The sequence below is a fragment of the Lepidochelys kempii genome, chromosome 1 (assembly GCF_965140285.1).
Source record: "Lepidochelys kempii isolate rLepKem1 chromosome 1, rLepKem1.hap1, whole genome shotgun sequence".
Taxonomy (NCBI): Eukaryota; Metazoa; Chordata; order Testudines; family Cheloniidae; genus Lepidochelys; species Lepidochelys kempii.
Genome location: NC_136380.1, coordinates 269511764 through 269535139, shown reverse-complemented (window position 1 = coordinate 269535139; position 23376 = coordinate 269511764). Strand labels below are relative to the sequence as shown.

The 23376-nt window shown below is 43.7% G+C and overlaps 1 protein-coding gene across 3 annotated transcripts in view; it reads right to left on the bottom strand.

Moving 5' to 3' along the window:
* The window catches only part of NTN4 (netrin 4), a 97722-nt gene that overhangs the window by 17587 nt on the left and 56759 nt on the right, over window positions 1-23376 (bottom strand). For all 3 annotated transcript variants that reach the window (XM_073327494.2, XM_073327493.2, XM_078851109.1), the window contains exons 4-5: window positions 13187-13313; window positions 8603-8791 (exon numbers count right to left, since the gene is read on the bottom strand). In XM_073327494.2, coding sequence (XP_073183595.2) covers window positions 8603-8791; window positions 13187-13313 — 316 coding nt within the window. The remainder of the gene's footprint in view (window positions 1-8602; window positions 8792-13186; window positions 13314-23376) is intronic.

Below are 23376 nucleotides of genomic sequence, written 5' to 3'. Positions count from 1 at the left end.
CGCCAAAATAAATAAAATAACCCCCGCTCCGCCCCTTCTTTCCCAAACAAAATATAATTATAGAAAATAAGATTAAAAATCCTCTCCACAAACTGCATAACTAGCTGCAGGCAATAGACTCCAGTACCTCTAATAGCATAGTTTTCAGCAGTGCTCACTGAGGCTCGCATATCTTTCTCCTCAAGGCTGTCAGGTATTTTACACTTGACACATGCATCCGAACGTGCTATTTTCTTACTTGATGCCATGGATATTTATGGAATTTCTCAACCCCCTTAGGGGGAAAGAAAGTGTCCTACACTCTTCTGGTCTCATGCACTCAATGGGCTAAATTTACCAGTGACATACATGGATTCAACTCTGCTGAAGTCAATGGAATTGTACTGCCTTAGGCCAGGGATGAATCTGGTCGAGTATGTTACATTTTAGCCAAAATTTTCTCCATTTTTTCCTAAGAGCTGCAGTTTGGAGACCCAGTTCCCATCACTTAATGGACTCTGCAATACCATGGCTAGCAGCTAAAATTACTCCTTCGAAAGCTGTTAGCAAAGATCCAGTCTGAGCATAAGAGGGAACTTGACTGAATCAGAGAGGCACATTTAGATGATTTTATTTTTAACTTCCATATTACAACCCAGTAAGTGCCAAATTTTCAAAGACCCCTCATCCTCACATTTGCTCACCTACATTTTTGTGCATTTATATTTTGAGATTTGGAAATAGCTCCTGGCAATTTGCCCCTAAAATCAGCATTCACAAGTATTCTTGACACTGTAGCTCAGAAGTATAGCTGGACTGCAGAATCATTTTTCCTTTAGCCACCTGAGGGAGGGTTCTCTTAAAAGTCTCTTTTGGACATGTCAGAGTTGCCTTTAGACGCTGGGGAAACTGCCATGCAAATTATAAAAGAGGCCTTGCAAACTTTCAACTTCCCCTCTCCCACAAAACGAAATATTTTCATTTCCTAGAGACTAAGGGCCAGAAAGATTATTCAAGCAAATTCACACTATTCTTTGCTAATCTTAACTAGGATGAAGATCAGCGCTACTATAACCACAGAATAAAGGTAATTACATACTTATGGGACCAAATTTAGACCTGGTGTAACTGGATGCAACTCCCACAGAACCCTTAGGGTCAAATTCAGTGGAGAAAGCAAACTGTTGTGCAAAAGCTACACGTTGCATGTAATATGGTCAGAAAATGATGTAAGCAGGAAAATAGTGTAAAGTCCACTGATCTGGCATTCAGGGAGTCAGACCATCAGGCCTGTTATCTGCTAAGGCTGCTTTGTACCAGCGTACCAGTGCAAAACAGCTACAAGACCTATCTGAAAGGCCCCCTGAGAATTCCCCATGCATAGGGGAATTCACTGGTGACGTAAGCCACCCCCTTGCTAGCGCCCCCAGTGTAAAGGGTATGCCTTGGTGATTCCCAGCTGGAAAGGCCTGGCCTAGGAGGCTGTTCTCTGTTATGCTTGGCACCCACCCAGGGTCCTACAATCCTTTGTAACCCTTTTCCTCCTGAGTTGCACCAGGTGCACAAAAAGTGAGCCCCAAGGTCTGGCCCAGTAGTTGCACAAAATGAGTAAGTTACAGGGCCAAGAAGGAGAAGGTGGGTTATCAAGAAAAGCAACAGGAAGGTGTGTGATAAAATGGAGGTGGGTAATTAGTTGCTTTCTTCTTTACCTTCCAAGATACATCTTCTTCTGCCTCCTTGGCATGTCGGTAATATTTTTTCACACCTGCTGGATCTGACCCTTGGTCCTGCTATGGCCCCCTTCTGCCACTTTGGTAGTGGAAAGCAGCTATAACACTGGCTTAGCCCACTACCTGGGGATTTGCTACACCATCTCCTATGCTGGAGCCCAGCCTGTGGGGTGTGACTGGGGGAAAGAGGATGAGGCTTTACTGTCCCATCATTCTGATGATCCCTGACTGCTTGTTGGCATACCAAGGTCAGTTGGGGGTGTGTGATTTTTATGGTATTTTTATACTGGCAAAAACCCTAATGTACATGCATTTATACTGGCAAAAAGGTGCTTTTGCTGGCACAGCTCATGTTTGGGAAACTGGTACAAGCTACGCTACCTAAAGCCATCCTTTGCCAGAAAAGGGTGTGTCTACAGTATGAGGGTTTCCCAGGACAGCTAGATTGGCCAACTTTTCTAGTGTAGGCTAAATCCCAGAATGTTCTCTTGGACAGGAGCAGATGGTGCAATTTAGAGTAGCTTTGAAGCTGTTCTATGTAGCACTAAGAGCCTAATCAGCTTCCAGCTGGTTTCAATATTGAGGGGGAACACAAAGGCTGATGCTGAGTTAATGTGGATAGTTTGCATGTAGTTCTGAAAATACAATAACTGTGTATAATGTATATGTGATTAGAGCCTAGGATAGGCACATACTGTGAAATGCCATAAAGAAATAAAGTGCACCCCACAACGGTACAGAATAAATGCAATAGACATTCATAGTAAATAGGCCCAATGGCCTGTGATGGGATGTTAGATGGGGTGGGATCTGAGTTACTACAGAGAATTCTTTCCTGGGTATCTGGCTGGTGAGTCGTGCCCATATGCTCAGGGTTCAGCTGATCGCCATATTTGGGGTCAGGAAGGAATTTTCCTCCAGGGCAGACTGGAAGAGGCCCTGGGGGTTTTTCGCCTTCCTCTGTAGCATGGGGCACGGGTCACTTGCTGGAGGATTCTCTGCACCTTGAAGTCTTTAAACCATGATTTGAGGACTTTAATAGCTCAGACATAGGTGAGAGGTTTATTGCAGGAGTGTGTGGATGAGATTCTGTGGCCTGCGTTGTGCAGAGGGTCGGACTAGATGATCATGATGGTCCCTTCTGACCTTGGTATCTATGAGTCTATGAGACACTTCACATTACAGAGACAAACAAACAGCTAAATATCCAGACAAAACAAGGACATCATGAAAAGAAGAAGGTAAATGTCCCAGTATGTGTAGGGTTGGGACACAGCAGGAAATTAATTCTAAAGCAATACTGATGACTTGGAGCTTGGCAGTTACAGCTATTACTGTCTGTGGCCTGATGATCTGCTCCTCTTAGAGCTGCTTCTGGACTCTGTTTTCTCCAACCAACTATCCTATCCCAAATACAGAAGTCTGTTGGAGAAGCTGAAGCAGCTGGGGAAAACAATAAAGCAGCAGAGGCCACTGGAGCATGGAGCAGTGAGAATCTGTGGACATGGGTAGATTGGATGCTGCTTCCTGGAGAATATATTTATAACCTTAGAGAGATGGTTCAGGGGAATTCCTATCACACGGGTAAAATGTGGCTTTCACATTGCGGAGACTGTACCATGCACAATGCAAAGGACCATAGAATCATGGAAGTAAGAGAGGGGAAAAGGCTGTTAGGTCATCTGACCTGGCCCCCTCAACAAGACTGTCAGTCTGTGCTCCAGGGCTAGCTATGGCGAAATACACCAGGAGACAGAGCATTCTCTTCCTCATATTCAAACGTAGTGGCATTGAGATAGCAACACACAGTGTAATACATAAGAATACTTTGAGCTCAGCATCTACAAAGTGAAAATATTAATCAGCTGCCTGTCTTTGCTTGGGAGGTGCTGTATGGGAATAGGATTGTGTGGGGAAACATCTAGGCTGAAATCCTGCACCTGTTGAAGTCAATGGGAGTTTTGTCATTGACTTCAATGAGGATCAGGAGTTCCTCCTTAGCTCTGTGTTATGAATGAAGGTTTTGTTTTTTGGAGCTGCCAGTGACCTTTGGAAACACCAAATATTTACCCTAAAAGCCCTGTATTGCAAAAGCAAAAAGAAACTCAGCAATTATGAAACTTGATTTCTTGTCCCTGGTTACACTGTAGCTGGGACTTCAAAATCCATGAGGGATATAAAATAAAACTGGAGGTAGGGGAAGGGAAAGGGAGTTACCTTCAGTCAGATTGCTATGTTAAATGGTAGAATGCCTTGTTTTATCTGGTACACACCTTCTCCTGAGCAAATATTATACATTACTAACCTAAAAGTATCTTTAAAGATTATGGCCTAACAACTCCTTTATTTACTTTGACCTTGGTGCTGTTTTAATTTTCATTGCTACTCTGTGGTTGAGCAATAATGTTGATTTGAGCTAAGTACAGCATTCTACAGTCTTCTCTATAAGAATATAAGGTTATCAGACATGTCCCTTGTTACTACAAACCATGCACAACACAAGACTTTGAAACGTTTCATGCACAGACTTTAATCAGAATTATGTAGGTTCATCTAACCATGTTCATTCATTTGCTGTTCACTGGAGCTAACCAAAATACCACTAACCCTCTATGAGGAAGACTCTTGAAAACTTTTGGGGCACTGAAATATTCCATACAGGAAACACCAGTCTCACCTGAAACATTACACTCTCTGTGTCCCCCATCCCCCAGTACTGCACTGTGAGCTCCCCACAGATGAAGATGGCTGCTTGTAAGGCTCTGATGGGTGTGAAGACAGGAATGGAGGGCGTAGAAGGAGTTGCTGAGACAGGATTGGAAATTTTCCAAAGAAATATTTTTTGTCAGAAAACACTGATTCATCGAAACCAAAACTATTTGCAAGAAAGGGTCAGTTTTGACAAACTTCCTGCTTCAATTAAAAAAAAAGTTTAAAAATTATCAAAAAGGCCCCATTTCTATTTTTTTAAAAAAAAAGTTTAGTTTTTTTATTTGAAATGATTTTGTTTTAAAATTGTAGTTTATTCTAAAGAAGTTTAAAAAGTCAAAACTGAAACAAAATGCTTCAAAATTATTGAAACACAATGTTCCAATTGATCCACTCCAAATGTATCTATTTAGTTAGTTATCTGGATTATCAGTGAGTGAAAAGTTCTGAGATTTTGATTTTCGTACCATTCCGGAAGAGAGAAAAAAATCTGAAATCTCAAACTCTAACAGGATGGGGAAAATAATTTCCTGCCCAGCTCTAGCTGCGTGGCCCGTTCTGGAATGGAAAGTAAACTGGCCAAGAGGAGGAGGTCAAAAAGGAAAGCACTAAGGGGAATCTGGAGTTGTGGGGTATCCAGAAGAGCATTTATAGGAGATTTCAAGTCTTTGCCTCCCCCAAATAAAGTCACCTTTGCCCTATTAATTTGAGTTTGTTGTAATGTCCTATGTGAAGTGTAACATTCTAAAGTTATATAAATCTTCATGAAATCAGCTTAATTCTGTCAAAATTATTTTATTGAGTTGAACAAATACTCAATGTTCTGTAACTAAGGGCCTGTCTACACAGGAAAATTAATCCAAATTAACTAAGGCTATGGCTACACTAGAGAGCTTGCAGTGGCACAGCTGCATCGATGCAGTGGAGCGGCTGTAAGTCAATGGGAGAGAGCTCTCCTGTCGATTTAATTAATCCATCCTCAATGAGCGGCGGTAGCTCTGTTGGCAGGAGAAGCTTTCCCACCAACATAGTGCTGTCTACACTGGCATTTAGGTTGGTGTAATTTATGCCGCAGAGGAGGGTGGCTTATTCACACCTCTGAGCGACATAAATTAGGGCTTGTCTACACTGGCAATTAACAGAGCTGCAATTTTCTCGCTCACGGTGTGAAAAAATACGCCCCTGAGCACAGCAAGTTGCAAGGCTGTAAAGTGCCAGTGTAGACAGTGACCAGGAGCTACACCCCTCATTGAGGTGGGTTTTTTAGAGCGCTGGGAGAGCTCTCTCACAGCGCTGCGCTGCGACCACACAAGGCACGTTAAAGCGCTGCTGTGGTAGCATTTTAGCATTGCCAGTGTAGATTAGCCCTTATACTGATTTAAGTGGTAGTGTAGACATAGCCAATTTGAAGTGGATTAGTTAAACTGCATTAAACCCCTGAGTGAACGCCGTCATTCAGAAATAAACTGACCTTAATTCAGTTTATCTTAATTCACTTCCAAAGTGAATAAACGAAACTGCATTCAGGACACACAGGGATTTAATGTGGTTTAACTAATCCACTTCAAATTCACACCTTTAGTTAATTTGGATTAATTTTCCTGAATCTCCATGTAGACAAGCCCTAATATGTTCTCAAATAATAACAGTAGCAAAGTAGACACTATTAATGAAAAAGGTAAATTATTAAGACTTTGTCTTACTGTAATAATTGCTGTCTTATGGGTTATTTTAAACATACATTATCTTTGGGATTTAAATACCACAGAGTTCCTAAACATAGAGGGTTCTTTAAATGGATTTTCTGGAGACATTTTTTAAGAGACAATGTTAGGGGACAAAATCCTAGCCTTGATGTCAGGCATATAACATTTTGCACTTTTTAAAAATGAAATGCATGAAAAAAGTAGAACGTTAGGGTCAGTGATGAAGGAAACTGACGTGACTGACGTGACATAGGGCTTATGTCCACCATTGTGTCAGTAAAAATATCCATTAATCATATCATCTGCATAAGTCTGCCTCCTGCCAAGATTGCTAAGCTTTTTAGCCAGGATCTTAGCAGTCTCTTAGGATTTAGTGTCAGCGGTAATACTTACAGATAATTAATTCTGTGACATGACGGTTGATTGTTAGTTTGATTTTTTCTATACACACTGGAATTTTTCCATTTGAATCATGATCTCCATTTTGGAGTGGAACTTTCCAATAATTACACTGATACTTATTTTTGCAAGCAGGTTTTCTCTGTGCTAGACCCCAGTCAGTAATGGCCCTTCCCAAACTAGGCAAGGTTTGCACTGGAACTATTAGACCTGGGAGGACTGAATGATACTCTCTTTGTAAAACGTTTCAGTTCAGTTCCTAGATTTGTCAAGCAACGGGCACTACCAGTGTACAGATACAACCCACTCCTTCTATCTCCAAGGTGGATTTTGCTGCTTCTCCAGTGCTCCCAAGGCCACATTCAACTCCCATTGAAGTCAATGCAAAAACTTAGATTGGCTTCAGTGACCTTGTCTTCGCGAGAAAAAAAGGTGTGGTAACAAACATGAGGTAAAATCCTAGTGAAGACATGGCAGTTGTACCTCTAACACATCAGGCCAACATAAATCCTAGGTTCCCCCAAAGCATTTAGTGTGATCTGCTGTCATCTGAAAATTGCCTTTTCATGGATTTTACCTCGTGATAGTTGCCATGTGTCAGTTAATATGAGGTAAGAATGCACCTTTTTTCCTAGTGAAGATGGGAGTTGGAAAAGACCCCTAGAAAGTGAGTGGCTGAATCCAGGGTTCTAACCCGTACTTTCTGAATGGGAGTACAAAACAAAAACACCCTTGTATATGACCTGGCAATAATTATTGAAGAAAAATATCTGATATCACAGATGAAGAGACTAGAGACTGCAAAGTAGGTAATGGAAGTAGGCAAAGGGATACTAGGAAAATATTTGAAGTAAAAGTATTTAAGAAATGTGTTGTCTATATATTATAACATGAAAATATTATTTACCTGTGTAATGAAGGATTGAGGTCACATACATTTTCATAAAATGTATTCTAAGAGGAATCAGGTTGGTAAACTATACAAGGTGTATTATCTGGGCTAGACACACATCTCTCCAGTTAGTGAAATCAAACATCCAGAGGAGACTAGATCCCTCTGCTAGCTGGCTGGGGCAGCAGAAAGCCACAGTGGAACAAGTAAGTGCCCAGTGAGATGAAAAGGTTAGTTGCCACACAACTCCAAGTGAAGCCAATGGGAGCCACATGCCATATTCAACCACAGAATGCAACTCTACAGTTTCAAAGGATACTGCCAATTTCTCTCCTCTGAGAAGGGATTCTTGCAGTGCTTTCTGAAGAAGATGGATACAATTTTCCCTTAAACAACACTAACAGTACAGGAGCCAGATTCTGTCTGCCACATATGAAGTGACAGCACCAGATTATGCTCTCTTATGCCAGTGTAAATTTCGTGAAATCAGTGGAGTTTGTAGCTGTGTAGCTGACAGCATTACTTGGCTCACTACATTTCTCTCTCAGTGTAATCCATTGAATGTGGTTTGTGGATTTGAAGTTCTCTACAAGTCACAAATCCTCAGAATGTTCCTGGGTGATTTTTGCATTTGGATCTCCCTGTGGACTATATAACTCAGGAGTCCCACCAGCGTCAAACTTGCTGGAATAATGTTAACTCACACGGAAATTTCCCCCTTCAGATCCACCTGCTTCTGAGAGTCAGATGAATTAGGGTTGTTGGTTTTTGCTAATTCCATCCACTTTTGGTCAAACCATCCATTTCAGGGCTTCTGCCAACATTAATGAAGAAGATGTGCCGATACGGAGATCTGTTCTCCAAAATTCTCCAGCAGGAGAATGCTCAGGAATCCTCATTTAAGTGAAGAGGCAGCTGTCAGCCAATCCAGTGTATAAATAATACTAAATTACAGAGAGCCAGAGTGCTGATTTGTTAACAGCATCTGCTGACCCCTAGTCTGGCAAACTCTACTGGTTTTTGTAAATAGCATTAAACAAACCCAAAGATGAAGAAATAAATATACTGTTAAGAACTTATAGCCCTCTGCTAAAGCAGCACAAATAAAAGATGGGAGGATCTTGTCTTCTAGTATTTAACCCTCAAGTTTCAGTTGGTATTTTATCAGTTAATTGACAGTGACTTACATTTGCAGGCATCTGGGGCAGAGAAAGGCCTTCTGAGATCTCGGTAGAAGCCTGGCTTGCAACGTTGGCAATGCTGCCCTTCAGTGTTGTGTTGACAATTATCACAGACTCCGCCACTGCGATTCCCTGAGGCCAGCCATGCATCCATGTCAAAATGACACATGTCAGCATGCCCATTACATTTACATGCTGGGATCAAGCCAAAGGAAACAAAAAGACTCATTAAAAAGAGGAAAGATTGTGGTGTGTATAAAAGATTAATGCAAATGCTGAAAAATGAACATACAGTACAGCAGTAGCAGAAGCAACAAAGAAAATCAAATGTACATACAGGCCAGCAGATGTCTTTAAAAAAAAGTACCCAGTTATACCAGCACTTGCATTTCCAGTGTAACTAATTGTTCACGGAATCTTGCAAGTGAGACCCATGCCCTGTTGGGGGGCCATAGGCGAGTTATGTTGGTTTGAGTCTAATGAATTAGGGATTCATATTTTAATAAAATTTAAGTCCTTCAACATCTTGTCAATATTGTTTATTTTCTTCATTTTCTTAGGTACACTTCTTTAAATTTACAAAATTAACACCTATTCTTATTTAACCGGATTATGTTCAGGCTCGGTAGATATGGTTTTGAGTAACATGCAGAATGCTCATGGAAGAAAATAATATGGATTCTGATGTATGCTGAAGGTCCTTGCAAATAAAAAATAAAGCACTCAAAACCAAATGTTAGAACAATGGGCCTCATTTATAAAAACTTCATAAATTCAAATATATAAAGAACTTTCACATTATCACAAAACATGGAAACCAACCTAATTCCCTCCTTTGACAGGGTTACTGGCCTAGTGGATGGGAGGAAGCAGTTGATGTGATATATCTTGATTTTAGTAAGGCTTTTGACATAGTCCCACACGACATTCTCATAAGCAGACTAGGAAAATGAGGTCTAGACCAGAGGTGGGCAAACTCCGGCCCCTCAGCCCTTTTAATCTGGCCCCCCGGGAGCGAGGTCAGGAGCTGGCCCTGCTCAGGCACTCCTGCCAGGGAGTGGGGTCGGGGGCTTGCCCCGCTCTGCCTGCCCGACGCTCCCACGTGTTCAGGTGGAACCTACGTGAGGGAATGCATGTTACTGCAGCTGCACAACCCAAACGTGCTACCAGAGCCTGGAAGGTGCAAGCCCATGTGTCTGCTACTTGTTGGCTTAGGTGACTCTGCTGTTTTAATAGTGTTAATTTTCCATTGTTGAAGATAAACCAAAGAGTAGTTGGCCAGGGAGTGCAGGCTGCATTGTTCACATTAATCAAAGAGGGATTGGAAAGGAGGTAAGTTTGGTTTAATTATTGTAATACTTTATGACAGTATATTTATAATAGTAAGTGAGGTTTAATGTTTATTTCCACTAAAATGTATCTTTATTAAATAAAGATTATTTGAATATCTCTGAATTGTTAATTTCCTGAGCATTCATGGCCCACCATACAATTTCTATACTCAGAGGTGGCCCTCAGGCCAAAATGTTTTTCCACCCCTGGTCTAGATGAAATTACTATCATGTCAGTGCGCAACTGTTTGAAAGACTGTACTCAAAGAGTAGTTATCAATGTTCTGATGTCAAACTGGGAGGGTATATCTAGTTGGATCTCACAGATGTCTTGGGTCCAGTACTATTCAATATTTTCATAATGTCTTGGATACAGGAGTGAAAGTAGGCCAGTAGGGGCTGGGAGTACCGGTAAGAAGGGGCTGCCGGTACTGGCCTGTATGCTGCCAATGTTAAAGTGCTACCGCAGCAGTGCTTTAACATTGCTGCCACACAACCCCGGGCAGCAGCCCTGCTGGTAGGGACCTGGAGGGTAAAAGGGGCGGCTGCCCCTGGGCCCGGCAATTTAAAAGGGCCCAGGGGCTCCCAGCTGCCGCTGCTACCATGGCAGTGGCTGGAGCCCTGGGCCCTTTTAAATCACCGCCGGAACCCCGGGCAGCATGGGCCAGGCAGCGCAGATGGGCTGGCTGGGGGAGGCTGACCACCCCAGCCCCGCCCATTCCGCACGAGGCCCCAACCCTTCCAAGGGCCCGGAGCCAGGCCCCTGTACTGGTAAGTCCTCTGTGCTACTTTCACCCCTGCTTGGATCATGGAGTAGAGAGTATGCTTATAAAATTTGCACATGACACCAAGATATGTGCGGGGGGGGTGGAGGGGGGTTGCAAGCACTTTGGAAGACAGGACTAAAATTCAAAACAAGCTACACAAACTGGAGAACTGGTCTGAAATCAACAAGATGAAGTTTAATAAAGACAAGTGCAAAGTATTACATTTAGGAAGGAAAAATGAAATATACAACTACAAAATGAGGAATAGCTGGCTCGGTGGTAATACTGCTGAAAAGAATCTGAGGGTTAGAGTGGATCACAACTCGAATATGAGTCAGCAATGTGATTCAGTTACACAAAAGGCCAATACCATTCTGGTGTGTATTAACGGGGGTGTTGCATGTAAAACACAGGAGTCTTGCTGTACTAGGCACTGGTGAGGCCTCAGCTGGAGTATTGTGTCCAGTTCTGAGTGCCATACTTTAGGAAAGATGTGGACAAATTGGAGAGAGTCCCGGGAGAGGAACAACAATTATAAAAGGTTTAGAAAGCCTGACCTATGAAAAAAGATTTTAAAAACTGGGTAACATTAGCCTTGAGAAAAAAAGATGGATGGGGGTACATGATAACAATCTTCAAATCTATTAAGGGCTGTTGTAAAGAGAATGGTGATCAACTGTTCTCTGTGTGCACTGAAGGTAGGACAAGAAGTAATAGGCTTAATCTTCAGCAAGGGAGATTTAGGTTAGATGTAAGGAAAAACGTTCTGATTATACAGATAGTTAAGCTCTGGAATTGGCTTTCAAGGGAGGTTGTGGAATCCCCATCATTGGAGGTTTTTAAGAACATGTTGGACAAACACCTGTCAGGGATGGTCTTGGTATACTTGGTCCTGCCTCAGCACAGAGGCTAGACTTGATGACTTCTGGAGGTCCCTTTCAGCCCTACATTTCTATAGTTTTATGATTTTCAATCACGAATTTGTTACTTCTAGAGAATGACACTTTCATCAAATTCTTTAATTATTATTTTATTTTTTCTTTCAATTTAGAACAATAAAAGACGGCCCAAATGCAAGTATATACTATATAAAGTAACATCTTATTTTTAAGTCCAAAGAAAAAGAGAGTAGCGTTGGCAAGGTGAATGGATATGTCCAAATTATCTGTGTCTCTGCACATATTCAGAGAGCAGATGTCCAGAGACATCCAGAAGCATGTGGTATCTACTGAGCATATTCAGTAGATTTCTTAAATCTTCATAGAAAGTCATCATTATGGTCAGGCAGGTCTTACAGAATTTCTGTCTGAGACATGAGCCAACCAGAGCTCAGCAGAAAATGTTATAAATACAAGAGCGACTGAGAGGGAGGGAGGAAGAGAACATGATTCACGGGCAGAAGGTTTGGCTTTGAAACTTTGGACTGAAAAATAAACGACTGCAGTATAAAGCACAAGGGTTACACATACACAGGGTCTGAGAAATCCGCCAATCATTGAATATTCCAAAATGAAACACAAATTGCAGTCAGCTCACCCTTCTATCCAGGAGCAGCTCTAAATACAAATAATACTACATCAACACACTGGCCAGTATTTCAGTCTACCCCAATGCCTTCAAAAGCCAGGGAAAACATGCAAGATGGCAAATCTGAGCTATTTCAGACCAGGGGCAGGAGGACATTCCGAAGCCCTGAGGCCTTTCTGGAGAACGCCCTGTGTATATAGCAACAACTAGAGTTGTGGATTTATTGAGTGGCACCAGCTAAGACACTTCAGAGCTGATTCTGCTAGAGCTGCTGAGTGCCTACAGCTCTTGTTCACTTCATTTGGAAATACGAGTACTTAGAAACTCTGAAACCCAGCCCTAAAAGTGACAAGTTAGGCACCCAGAACTTCATGCACACCAAATTAGTGGACACTTTAAACAATGTTGGCCTTAATCTTTAACATTAGATATTAAATACCAACATTTAAAATCTCCTGGCAATACCTAAAATGGAAAAATAACGCCTCCCCTCCCCCCAACAAAAGTACATCTTCATTAATTTATAGTGTATTATACAAACAGTTGTTAGTTGTGGCTGATTCTACTTTATACTGAAAAGCCAGACACTGAAAGCTGTGCCAACGCTTTATCTGTAGTTCTGTCTCTCATCCAGTGTCCAGTACAGTCTATTTAACGGCACTGTGCCTGCAATAGAAGCTCAGCATCTCAAGTAGTTATGCTTTGATTCCACAAGAAAGCTAAGCAAATACCTAACATGTTCTTGGTAGAATTTACATGCTAGCAGCTTTGCAAACAGAGCAGTTACCAATGTTTAAACACGTGGTGGGTGCTGGCGTTGGTTCTCTACTCACTAAGTTACTTCACAAACAGCTGTCTGTCGTCTGGCTATTGGGTACCTTTTTGAAATATCAGAGAAAGGGGTGTGATAAGGAATTTCATTTATGCTGACAGTCTTGAGGCACTTTCATCAATCAGTTACTTACATCGGCATTCTTTTGGGGCTCCAGTTTTGCCATTTGCAGCCTGCCAGGGCTGGTCATTGTAGAGTGGAGCACAGAGCTGACAGTGGTGGCCTGCTGTATTGTGCTTACACATGCACCTTCCATGGACCTAGTGAAGGAAAACAGAACCAGGATCATTCACAGCATAGACTGCAAGGTCTCTGGGAGCAGTGACCGTGTCTTTATATGTGTTTGTACAGCAGCTAGTCCAATGGAGTCCTGACCCTGGTTCTGGGCACCATTGCAATAGTTAAATAATAATGGATAAAAAAGAAAAAGGGCCTGCATAGTGTCTGCCTCACTAGTCTGAACCTAGTCATTGGGTAAATAGTCTGCACTTTCAACCATATATACCAATATATAACATCCCAAACTCTTCTTGTGATTTTCAAAGCACTATTCGTTGAGGGGCTCTGGCTATGGAATGAACTTCCAGAGGAGATTAGGTGAAGCCCGAGTCTGACTGGCTTTTGAAAACACTCCAGAACTTTCCTCTTTGAAAAAAATCTTTCCACCATACACAGAGAGAGAGAGAGAGAGAGAGAGAGAGAGAGAAGCAGAGTTTTTATCTGCAAAGGGAGAAGAACCAGAGATGCTGTGAAATGCACTCAGGATGCTCTGGCTATTGATTTAATGTGGAAGGTGCACAGATACCATGGTGACGGGTGACAGTATAAAACCCTAGAACAGATAGATTATTAATATACAGAGTAGTTTTAGTTAGCATACTTTCTGAGCTCCCATAGTTTATCATGTGCCATTATATGAAAGTCATAGGTATGGGTACACACTCAGGGCCAGATCTGCAGCCCTTCAGGCTGCTTTGCACTGCTCCAGTGATGCATAACAGCTGGAAAGCCTAGTGCAAGGGGAACCCTCAGAAGATGTAAAGTCAGTTCTCTACCAACCTCTCTTCTAGCCACTAGCATAGGGAACAAGTTGGAGGTGTGAACAAGGGAAAGCGGGTGTGGCCAGAGTACCACTTTGGTGTGACTATTCTCAGGGTATGTCTACACTAGGAAATTAGGTTGATTTTATAGAAGTCGATTTTTAGAAATCAATTTTACACAGTTGATTGTGTATGTCCCCACTAAGCACATAAGTCGGTGGAGTGTGTCCTCAATACCGTGGCTAGCATCAACTTACAGAGCGGTGCACTGTGGGTAGCTATCCCACAGTTCCCACAGTCTCTGCTGCCCACTGGAATTCTGGGTTAAGCTCCCAATGCCTGATGGGGCAAAAACATTGTCGCGGGTGGTTTAGGGTACATGTCGTCCGTCTCCTCTCCCTCCCTCCCTCCGTGAAAGCAATGGCAGACAATTCTTTCGCACCTTTTTTCCTGGGTTGCCCATGCAGATGCCTTACCACGGCAAGCATGGAGCCCGCTCAGTTCACTGCTGCTGTTGTGAGCATTGTAAACACCTAGCGCATTATTCTGGAGTATGTGCAGAACCGGGCTAAGAGACGCCAGCATGAAGACGATTGTGATGAGGACATGGACAAAGACATTCCAGAAAACACGGGCTGTGGCAATTGGGACATCAAGGTGGCAGTGGGGCTGGTTGATCCAGTGGAACGCCGATTCTGGGCCCGGCAAACAAGCACAGACTGGTGGGACCACATAGTGATGCAAGTATGGGATGATTCACAGTGGCTGCAAAACTTTCGTGTGCGTAAGGCCACTTCCCTTGAACTTTGTGAGTTGCTTTCCCCTGCCCTGAAGTGCCAGAATACCAAGATAAGAGCAGCCCTGGCAGTTGAGAAGTGAGTGGCGATAGCCCTGTGGAAGCTTGGAACGCCTGACTGCTACCGGTCAGTCAGGAATCAATTTGGAGTGGGCAAGTCTACTGTGGGGACTGCTGTGATCCAAGTAGCCAATGCAATCACTGACATTCTGCAATCAAGGGTAGTGACTCTGGGAAATGTGCAGGTCATAGTGGATGGCTTTGCTGCAATGGGGTTCCCTAACTGTGGCGGGGCAATAGATGGAACACATATCCCTATCTTGGCACCGGACCACCTTGCCAACCAGTATGTAAACCACAAGGGGTACTTCTCAATGGTGCTGCAAGCACTGGTGGATCACAAGGGATGTTTCACCGACATCAACGAGAGATGGCCGGGAAAGGTGCATGACGCGTGCATCTTTAAGAACTCCAGGCTGTTCGAGCAGTTGCAAGAAGGGACTTACTTCCCAGACCAGAAAATTACCGTTGGGGATGTTGAAATGACAATAGTTATCCTTGGGGACCCAACCTACCCCTTGTTCCCATGGCTCATGAAGCCGTACACAGGCAGCCTAGACAGTACTAAGGAGCAGTTCAACTAAAGGCTGAGCAAGTGCAGAATGATGGTAGAATGTGCCTTTGGACGTTTAAAAGCTCGCTGGCGCAGTTTGCTGACTAGGTTAGACCTCAGCGCAACCAACATTCCCATTGTTATTGCTACTTGCTGTGTGCTCCATAATATCTGTGAGAGTAAGGGAGAGACATTTATGACACGGTGGGAGGTTGAGGCAAATTGCCTGGCATCCAATTTTGAGCAGCCAGATACCAGGGTGATTAGAAGAGCACAGCTTGGCACGCTGTGCATCAGAGTGGCTTTGAAAACCAGTTTCATGACTGGCCAGGCTACGGTGTGACAGTTGTGTGTGTTTCTCCTTGCTGTAAACCCGCCCCCTTTGTTGATTTTAATCCCTGTAAGCCAGCCACTCTCCACCCTTCGATCGCAGCTGGCAAAGGAAATAAAGTAACTATTGTTTTGAAACCATGCATTCTTTCTTTATTAATTAAAAAAAAAGTGAGATAACTGACAAGGTAGCCTGGGTGGGGAGGAGGGAAGGACAAGGCCACATTGCTTATTGTAGCCACACTACAAATCAAAACTGTTTGAATGACAGCCTTCTGTTGCTTGGGCCATCCTCTGGAGTGGAGTGGCTGGGTGCCCGGAGCCTCCCCCGACACGTTCTTGGGTGTCTGGGTGAGGAGGATATGGAACTTGGGGAGGAGGCCAGGCAGTTACACAATGGATGCAGCAGGGGTCTGTGCTCTTGTTGGCTTTCCTGCAGCTCCAACAGATGCTTCATCATGTCCGTTTGCTCCCGCATTAGCCTCAGCATCACCTCCTGACTCTGCTCTTCACGCTCAGTTAATGCTTTCCTGGCCTCTGCCACTGAATGCCTCCATGCATTAAGCTGTGCCCTATCAGTGCAGGAGGACTGCATGAGCTCAGAAAACATGTCATTGCGAGTGCGTTTTTTTCGCCTTCTAATCTGCGATAACCTCAGGGACGGAGATGATAGGGGGAGCATAGAAACATTTGCACCTGGGGGGAGATAAAAAGGGAGAGTAAAATTTAAGATGATACATTTCTGAGAACAAAAGGGAGACTCTTTCACAGTGAACCAAGCAATTCACAACAGACAGCACATGTGCTTTAGGTACAAGGTTGCATTTTGCCTTTTACATTGAGCGCCTGCCGGTGTGGTGACACATCATAAACGGCTGGGCAACAGAATTTGGTTTCCAGGCAGCCATGGTAAGCCTTTTGGTAGGTGGGGTTGGGTTCTTACGCCTTCATAACATGTGGGAATGGCAGCGCCATCCTTTCCCATAGCAAGCAATGCCGGTTGGATTTCACATTTAAAAGGAGGGGCTGCGGTTTTCGGTTGGATGTGAGGCACACACCTCCCCCCACCTCACTGGGTGGCTATTCTCTGGGATGATCCCTTCACCCCTCCCCCCAGCTGTGTGGCTATTCTCCTGGATGATCCCTTTTAGCGAAGCACAAACAACCCAGCATGAACGGGGTTCTTTCCCTTTTAGCGAAGCACAAACAACCCAGCATGAACGGGGTTCTTTTACTGTTCCCTTACAAAAAGTCCCCTATTTCAAACAGGTGACCATGAATGATATCACTCTCCTGAGGCTAACACAGAAAGATAAAGACCAAATGTTGCTTGAATGCAACCAAAACCCAGGACCATTCGCTGCCATGCTTTGTGCAGCAATGATTCCAGACTACTTGCTACTGGCTTGGCGTGGTAAAGTGTCCTGCCGTGGAGGATGAAATAAGGCAGCCCTCCCCAGAAACCTTCTGCAAAGGCTTTCCGAGTACCTCCAGGAGAGCTTCGTGGAGATGTCCCTGGAGGATTCCCGCTCCATCCCCAGACACGTTAACAGACTTTTCTAGTAGCTGTACTGGCTGCGAATGCATCCCAATTCTTCAGGGCAAATCAAACATTAAAAACTATTGCTTTTAAACCCTGTAGTGTAGGTACAAATGTGCACTCACCAGAGGTGCCTTCTCCAGCTTCAGGGTCAGGGATCCTGCCTTCAGAGGGTATTGGCTCCAGGGTGATGAAACAGTCCTGGCTGCCGGGGAGAACGGATTCACCGCTTGCCTGCTGCGCATTCTCCTTCTCCTCCTCCTCCTCCACAAAATCCTCTTCCCTGTTGGGTGAGACTCCCCTCTTGCAGGTGTCCACGGACAGTGGTGGGGTAGTGGTATGGTCCCCCCGTAGAATGCCATGCAGCTGATCATAGAAGTGGCATGTATGGGGCTCTGACCCAGAGTGAACATTTGCCTCCTTTGTCTTTTGGTAGGCTTGCCTGAGCTCCTTGACTTTCACGCGGCACTGTTGTGTGTCCCTGTTGTAGCCTCTCTCCACCATGCCCTATGCGATTTTGGCATACATATTAGCATTTCTTCTTTTTGATCGGAGTTCGGCCTGCACAGATTCTTCTCCCCATACAGCAATCAGATCCAGTGTCTCCCTTTCGGTCCATGCTGGAGCTCGTTTGCGATTCTGGGGGGACTGCATGGTCATCTGTGCTGCTGAGCTTGCCATGCTGACCAAACAGGAAATGAAATTCAAAAGTTCCCTGAGCTTTTCCTGTGTACCTGGCTAGTGCATCAGAGTTCAAAGTGCTGTCCAGGGCGCTCACATTGGAGCACTCTGGGATAGCTCCTGGAGGCCAATACCACCAAATTGCGTCTGCACTACCCAAAATTCGACCCAGCAAGATCGATTTTAGAGCTACTCCCCTCGCCGGGGAGGAGTACAGAAGTCGATTTTAAGAGCCCTTCAGGTCGATGGAATGGGGTTGGTTGTGTAGACACATTCATTTTAAAATCGACCTAACGCGGCTGAATTCGACCTAACCCCGTAGTGTAGACGAGGGCTCAGATACCAGCATGGCCCATTGATAGCTACTGCAGTCAGACACATGTTAAACAAGACTTGAGCCTTATAAATACCTGCAAACTGAAAATGTGGTGTGGTGCTCAGTTGTAACCAGCCCATGAATCAAAGGTGATCTGCAAGAGGTTGCAGGTGTGCCAGGCATATCTCTTAATATGGGAAGCAACCTCATCAATCATCCATGTTATCAAAAAACATTGATGAGGACTTTGCTGTTGTAATCAATACATACTTTTTGGAGCACTTAGAATAAAAGTAACGTAGGCTGGAAGGGACCTTGAGAGATCATCAAATCCAGCCCCTGTGCTGAGGTAGGACCAAATAAAACTAGACCAGCCCTGATAGGTGTTTGTCTAACATGTTCTTAAAAACCTCCAATGATGGGGATTCCACAACCTCCCTTGGAAGCCGGTTACAGTGCTTATAGTCAAAAAAATTTCCTAATATCTCAACTAAATCTCCCTTGATGCAGATTAAACCCAGTATTTCTTGTCCTACCTTCAAGGGACATGGAGAACAATTGATCACCATCCTCTTTATAACAGCCCTTAACAGATTTGAAGACTATTATCAGGTTCCTCCTAAGTCTTCTTTTCTCAAGACTAAAGATGCCCAGTTTTTTAAATCTTTTTTCATAGGTCAGGCTTTCTAAACCTTTTATCATTTTTATTGCTCTCTCTGGACTCTCTCCAATTTGTCCACATCTTTCCTAAAGTGTGGCACACAGAATTGAACATAATACTCCAGCTGAGGCCTCACCAGTGCCTAGTACAGCAAGACTTCTGTGTTTTACATACAACACTCCAGTTAATACATGCCAGAATGGTATTGGCCTTTTGTGTAGCTCTATCACATTATTGACTCATATTCAAGTTGTGATCCACTCTAACCCTCAGATTCTTTTCAGCAGTATTACCACCTAGCCAGCTATTCCTCATTTTGTAGTTGTGTATTTGATTTTTCCTTCCTATGTATAGTACTTCGCACTTGTCTTTATTGAATTTCATCTTGTTGATTTCAGACCAGTTCTCCAGTTTGTCTAGCTTGTTTTGAATTTTAGTCCTGTCTTCCAGGGTGCTTGCAACCCCTTCCTAACTTCCATATGATGAAATTTGTAAAGGCCTCCTAGTATCTAAATTGAGTTGACCAAACAGAGGTGTTTTATTTTTAAATAAAAATTTACCAAGAGCAGTAATAGAAAAATTAATGTAAAACAGTATTCAGGGCATTTCAAATGAGAGTCTTTCTTCAGATGTCTGACTGATATCCAAGCTCAAAAGATCTTTCAATGTTTCATTTTTGCTCAAAATGAGAGTTGAACACCACCTAATTACTTGGCTTTTTCCCTTCTTCAGGTACACTTAAAATTATATAGAACAGAAGCTAATAAATCAAACGAGCTTGCTCAGATTACTTCCTATTAAGATAATGAGCTAGATTCACTGGTCCACTCTGGCTGATTTGTGCTGCTCCAACATTGCACAACAGCTGCAAAGCCAGCCTGACTGGCTAGTTATGCCAGATTTATGGTTGCTTTAGGTCGCAGGAGCAACTGAAAGCAGTCAAAGTGTGCTGATGAATCTGGCTTAATAGCTGAATATGTTTTTAATTACTGCTGTAAAATGGTACCTTAAACTCTTTTGTTTGTGCTTTTATAACCATAGTTCTCAGTGCACTGTTTGCCACTGAGCCTCACAATAAATAAAAGATTCTGGAGAAAAATGTGTATGTAAACATGGAACTATTATGTACTTCTGAAAGAAACTAATCAGAAAGGGGCCTTGAACATGCTGTAAACAACCCCTGCTTGGCACACACACGGAATGGGCAAGCAGGTATTATGTAAATACTGTTTGTCTCAGAAATATCCAGCTGCACAGTGAGAGAAACGTATTACCTGGATCTGGTGGCTGTGTTTTTTTTTGTTTGAGTGTGTAACACTTTGATGATATTTCTATTGCTGAGTATTATGTAAGACTTTGACTGTTTGACAATTAGACTGTAACTAACCTCTTAGACCATGATTGTGTCAAAGAAATCCTTGAGTATGTTTAGTGGAGTTCCTCATGTGACTCATACAGCTATCAAGGAAGAGGGAGCCACAAGATCTGTGGATGCATGTGTTTGGTGGCGGGAGAGAAATAACAGAAACTACTGTTCTGTGGCTGTGGTAAAAGAACAGTGTCTCTTGAGTCAGGATTAGACTCTTTGCATGATGAGTCTGTAGGACTTTTGTAGCCACGATGCCACATTTTGGCTGGTTAGCACTGTTGAGCTAGCGTACAGACCTTTACAAACATACACTGCATGAGGATGACTTATCTAGGGCTAGATTCTGACGTGGACTTCACACCTGCGCAGGAAACTAAGGTGTAAAAACCTCTCTTACTCTCCTACCTGGGCAGTCTGAGCATTCACCTCTCTAGATCTAGCAGTCAGGGAGTGGGTGAAGATTGAGTGTAGCCTTGGCTACACACCTTCTCCTTGCCAGCCAGCACGGCTGAGCTGCTGTAGGGAAGTGTCACGGTTTGCTGCTGGTATTTGTCTCTGAGACATTATGCCTCCTTGATACTCCTGGGGCACATAATCCTGAGGTACCACACCTTGCCCAGGGCTGTGCCTAAAGCCACAGTCTAGCCTAAGTGTTCAGCAATTCTTCCCATGCCCATTGGCCATGAAAAAAAAAAGTGGCAACTCAAACAATCAGCCAACAATTCACAACAGTAGAGCAAAACAGCAGTTACAAATAATGGGAAGGATCAAGCACCCTTGAACTTCAACAAAGAGATATCATGCCCACCCACCCCCATGAAAAGGACAGGTGGACCCAAAGTATAGCACCCCCTTTCTGTAACAAATTGTATGTGTCAGTGTCTTCTAATACATTACATTATGCTGCCAGAACATGAGGAAAGAAGGGGCAGAGATAAACAGCATGGGGTTGTGTGTCCCAATACTTGTCCATTTATATGGTATATGTAGCAAGAATGCCAACCACTGAATTACTTTGCACTTGACCTTTGGAGAAAAGGGTTCTAATCAGGAAAGTGTGCGCAGTCATAAAACCTCGGTATAACAGAGAGAGACTGTTGTGATCAGAGTGATAAACAGGTCATGTTTAGAAGAGCTCTCTGAATGGCTTCATTAGATAAGTACTTTGCACTCATTGCGCTTACAGTGTTTCTAAATGAGCTTTCAACCTTAGTTTAAGGAGTAAAATACCAGGGCTAGGAGCAAGTGTGAGGGCCTTTCTATTGCAGTCATGAGAACTGCTTTGTGATCTTTCAGGTGCTATGGTGATGAGCACCCCAGAAGAGCCAGCTCTTGAGGTGGTATAATTGGCACAACTCCTGTTCAGATAGAGACAAAGTGGCAGAGTAGACGCACGACTCCCGTGTGACCGACTTCCTTTTTAAGGCATAGTTCTCTTGTGTGGTAAACGGTAATGCCGAACAATGCCTTACAGAAGAAAGGTGGTGGGGGGTGCAGTGGGAGTACCACACGAAGTAGAATTAGTAGCCTCCGACAGCCCCAGAACTGCAACAACAGAGGCAAAAGGCTGAATTGTTGATGAGAGCTGAGGTGCACTGGCAGCGCTTTCTCTGTCTGATTAACCAGAGGTGGAAGCTTTCTCTTCTATAGCAGACTCCTGCTGCTGCCTGATTTGTTCGGTGACATCACAGTGCAGTACGTGTGTTTATTGGAGGCTTGTTGCAGTTTAACTAGCCCACTAGCACAAGGGATGCATCGTCCTGTGTAGTGACAGCCCAGCATTGGCCTATCCTGCAGAAGCACCAAGACATTACAGCAGCTCAGAGAGGAAGGAGTCAGAGGTCACAATGCTGGTCAGCTGTTTGCAGCCAGACAGAAGTGACACCAGCTCAGAAAGAGAACAGCTGTGAGACTGCAAAGACAAAGTGTTTGATGCCCTGCTCTCCATGGACAAAAGGAGGAACCCTTTTTCAGGGTACTAGGGTGAGGGAGGGGAGCCAGAAAGTGGGATGGGGAAAAGGGAGAAAGGAAGAAGAAAGAATGGGGAATGGAATTGCTGTTTCGGCCACACTGCTGCTGTGCCTGTGTCTCAGAACAAAACATGAAACACCAAGCCCTGCTGAGCTCACTTGTTATCTTAGATCGGGGTAGGCAACCTATGGCACGCGTGCCAAAGGCGGCATGTGAGCTGATTTTCATTGGCACTCACACTGCCTGGGTCCTGGCCACTAGTCCGGGGGGCTCTGCATTTTAATTTAATTTTAAATGGAGCTTCTTAAACATTTTAAAAACCTTATTTACTTTACATACAACAATAGTTTAGTTATACATTATAGACTTATAGAAAGAGACCTTCTAAAAACGTTAAAATGTATTACTGGCAAGCAAAACCTTAAATTAGAGTGAATAAATGAAGACTCGGCACACCGCTTCTGAAAGGTTGCCGACCCCTGTCTTAGATCATAGAAAACGTAGGACCACACACCGCCCTAACTCACCTGTGCCACTCCCACTGACATTTGCTGACACTATCAGCCCCTGCTATGTGGCAAGGTGAACTCAATCTCACACCAAGTCTTTCCTGATAGCCACTAAAATCTCCACACTTCTAAGTCTCAAATTGTGCCCCTGGGTCCTGACTTTGTCCCGTATTGTAAATCCATTATTTCCTCCCAGTGAGTCCTTTTTTGGGGGTTCCTTTAGGCATCAGGGGCATATTGCCATGCAATCCCCTTTTTCAAGACTTATCAGGTTGTGCTGAATGAGCATCTTAAGAAGACTTTCCCACCACCCCTACATTATCCCTTTTCCAAATGAGAACATCTGTTCTTCAAATCCAGCTCAGGGCAGTGGAGACTGGAAGCTCTTACCACCTTTGGGGGCCTGAGTGAAATGAGTTTGCTGGGCTCTGTCTAGTTTGGCATGAACCGGGGTCTACTTTACCAAAAACACCAACACAATTGGCACTACTTAGCCC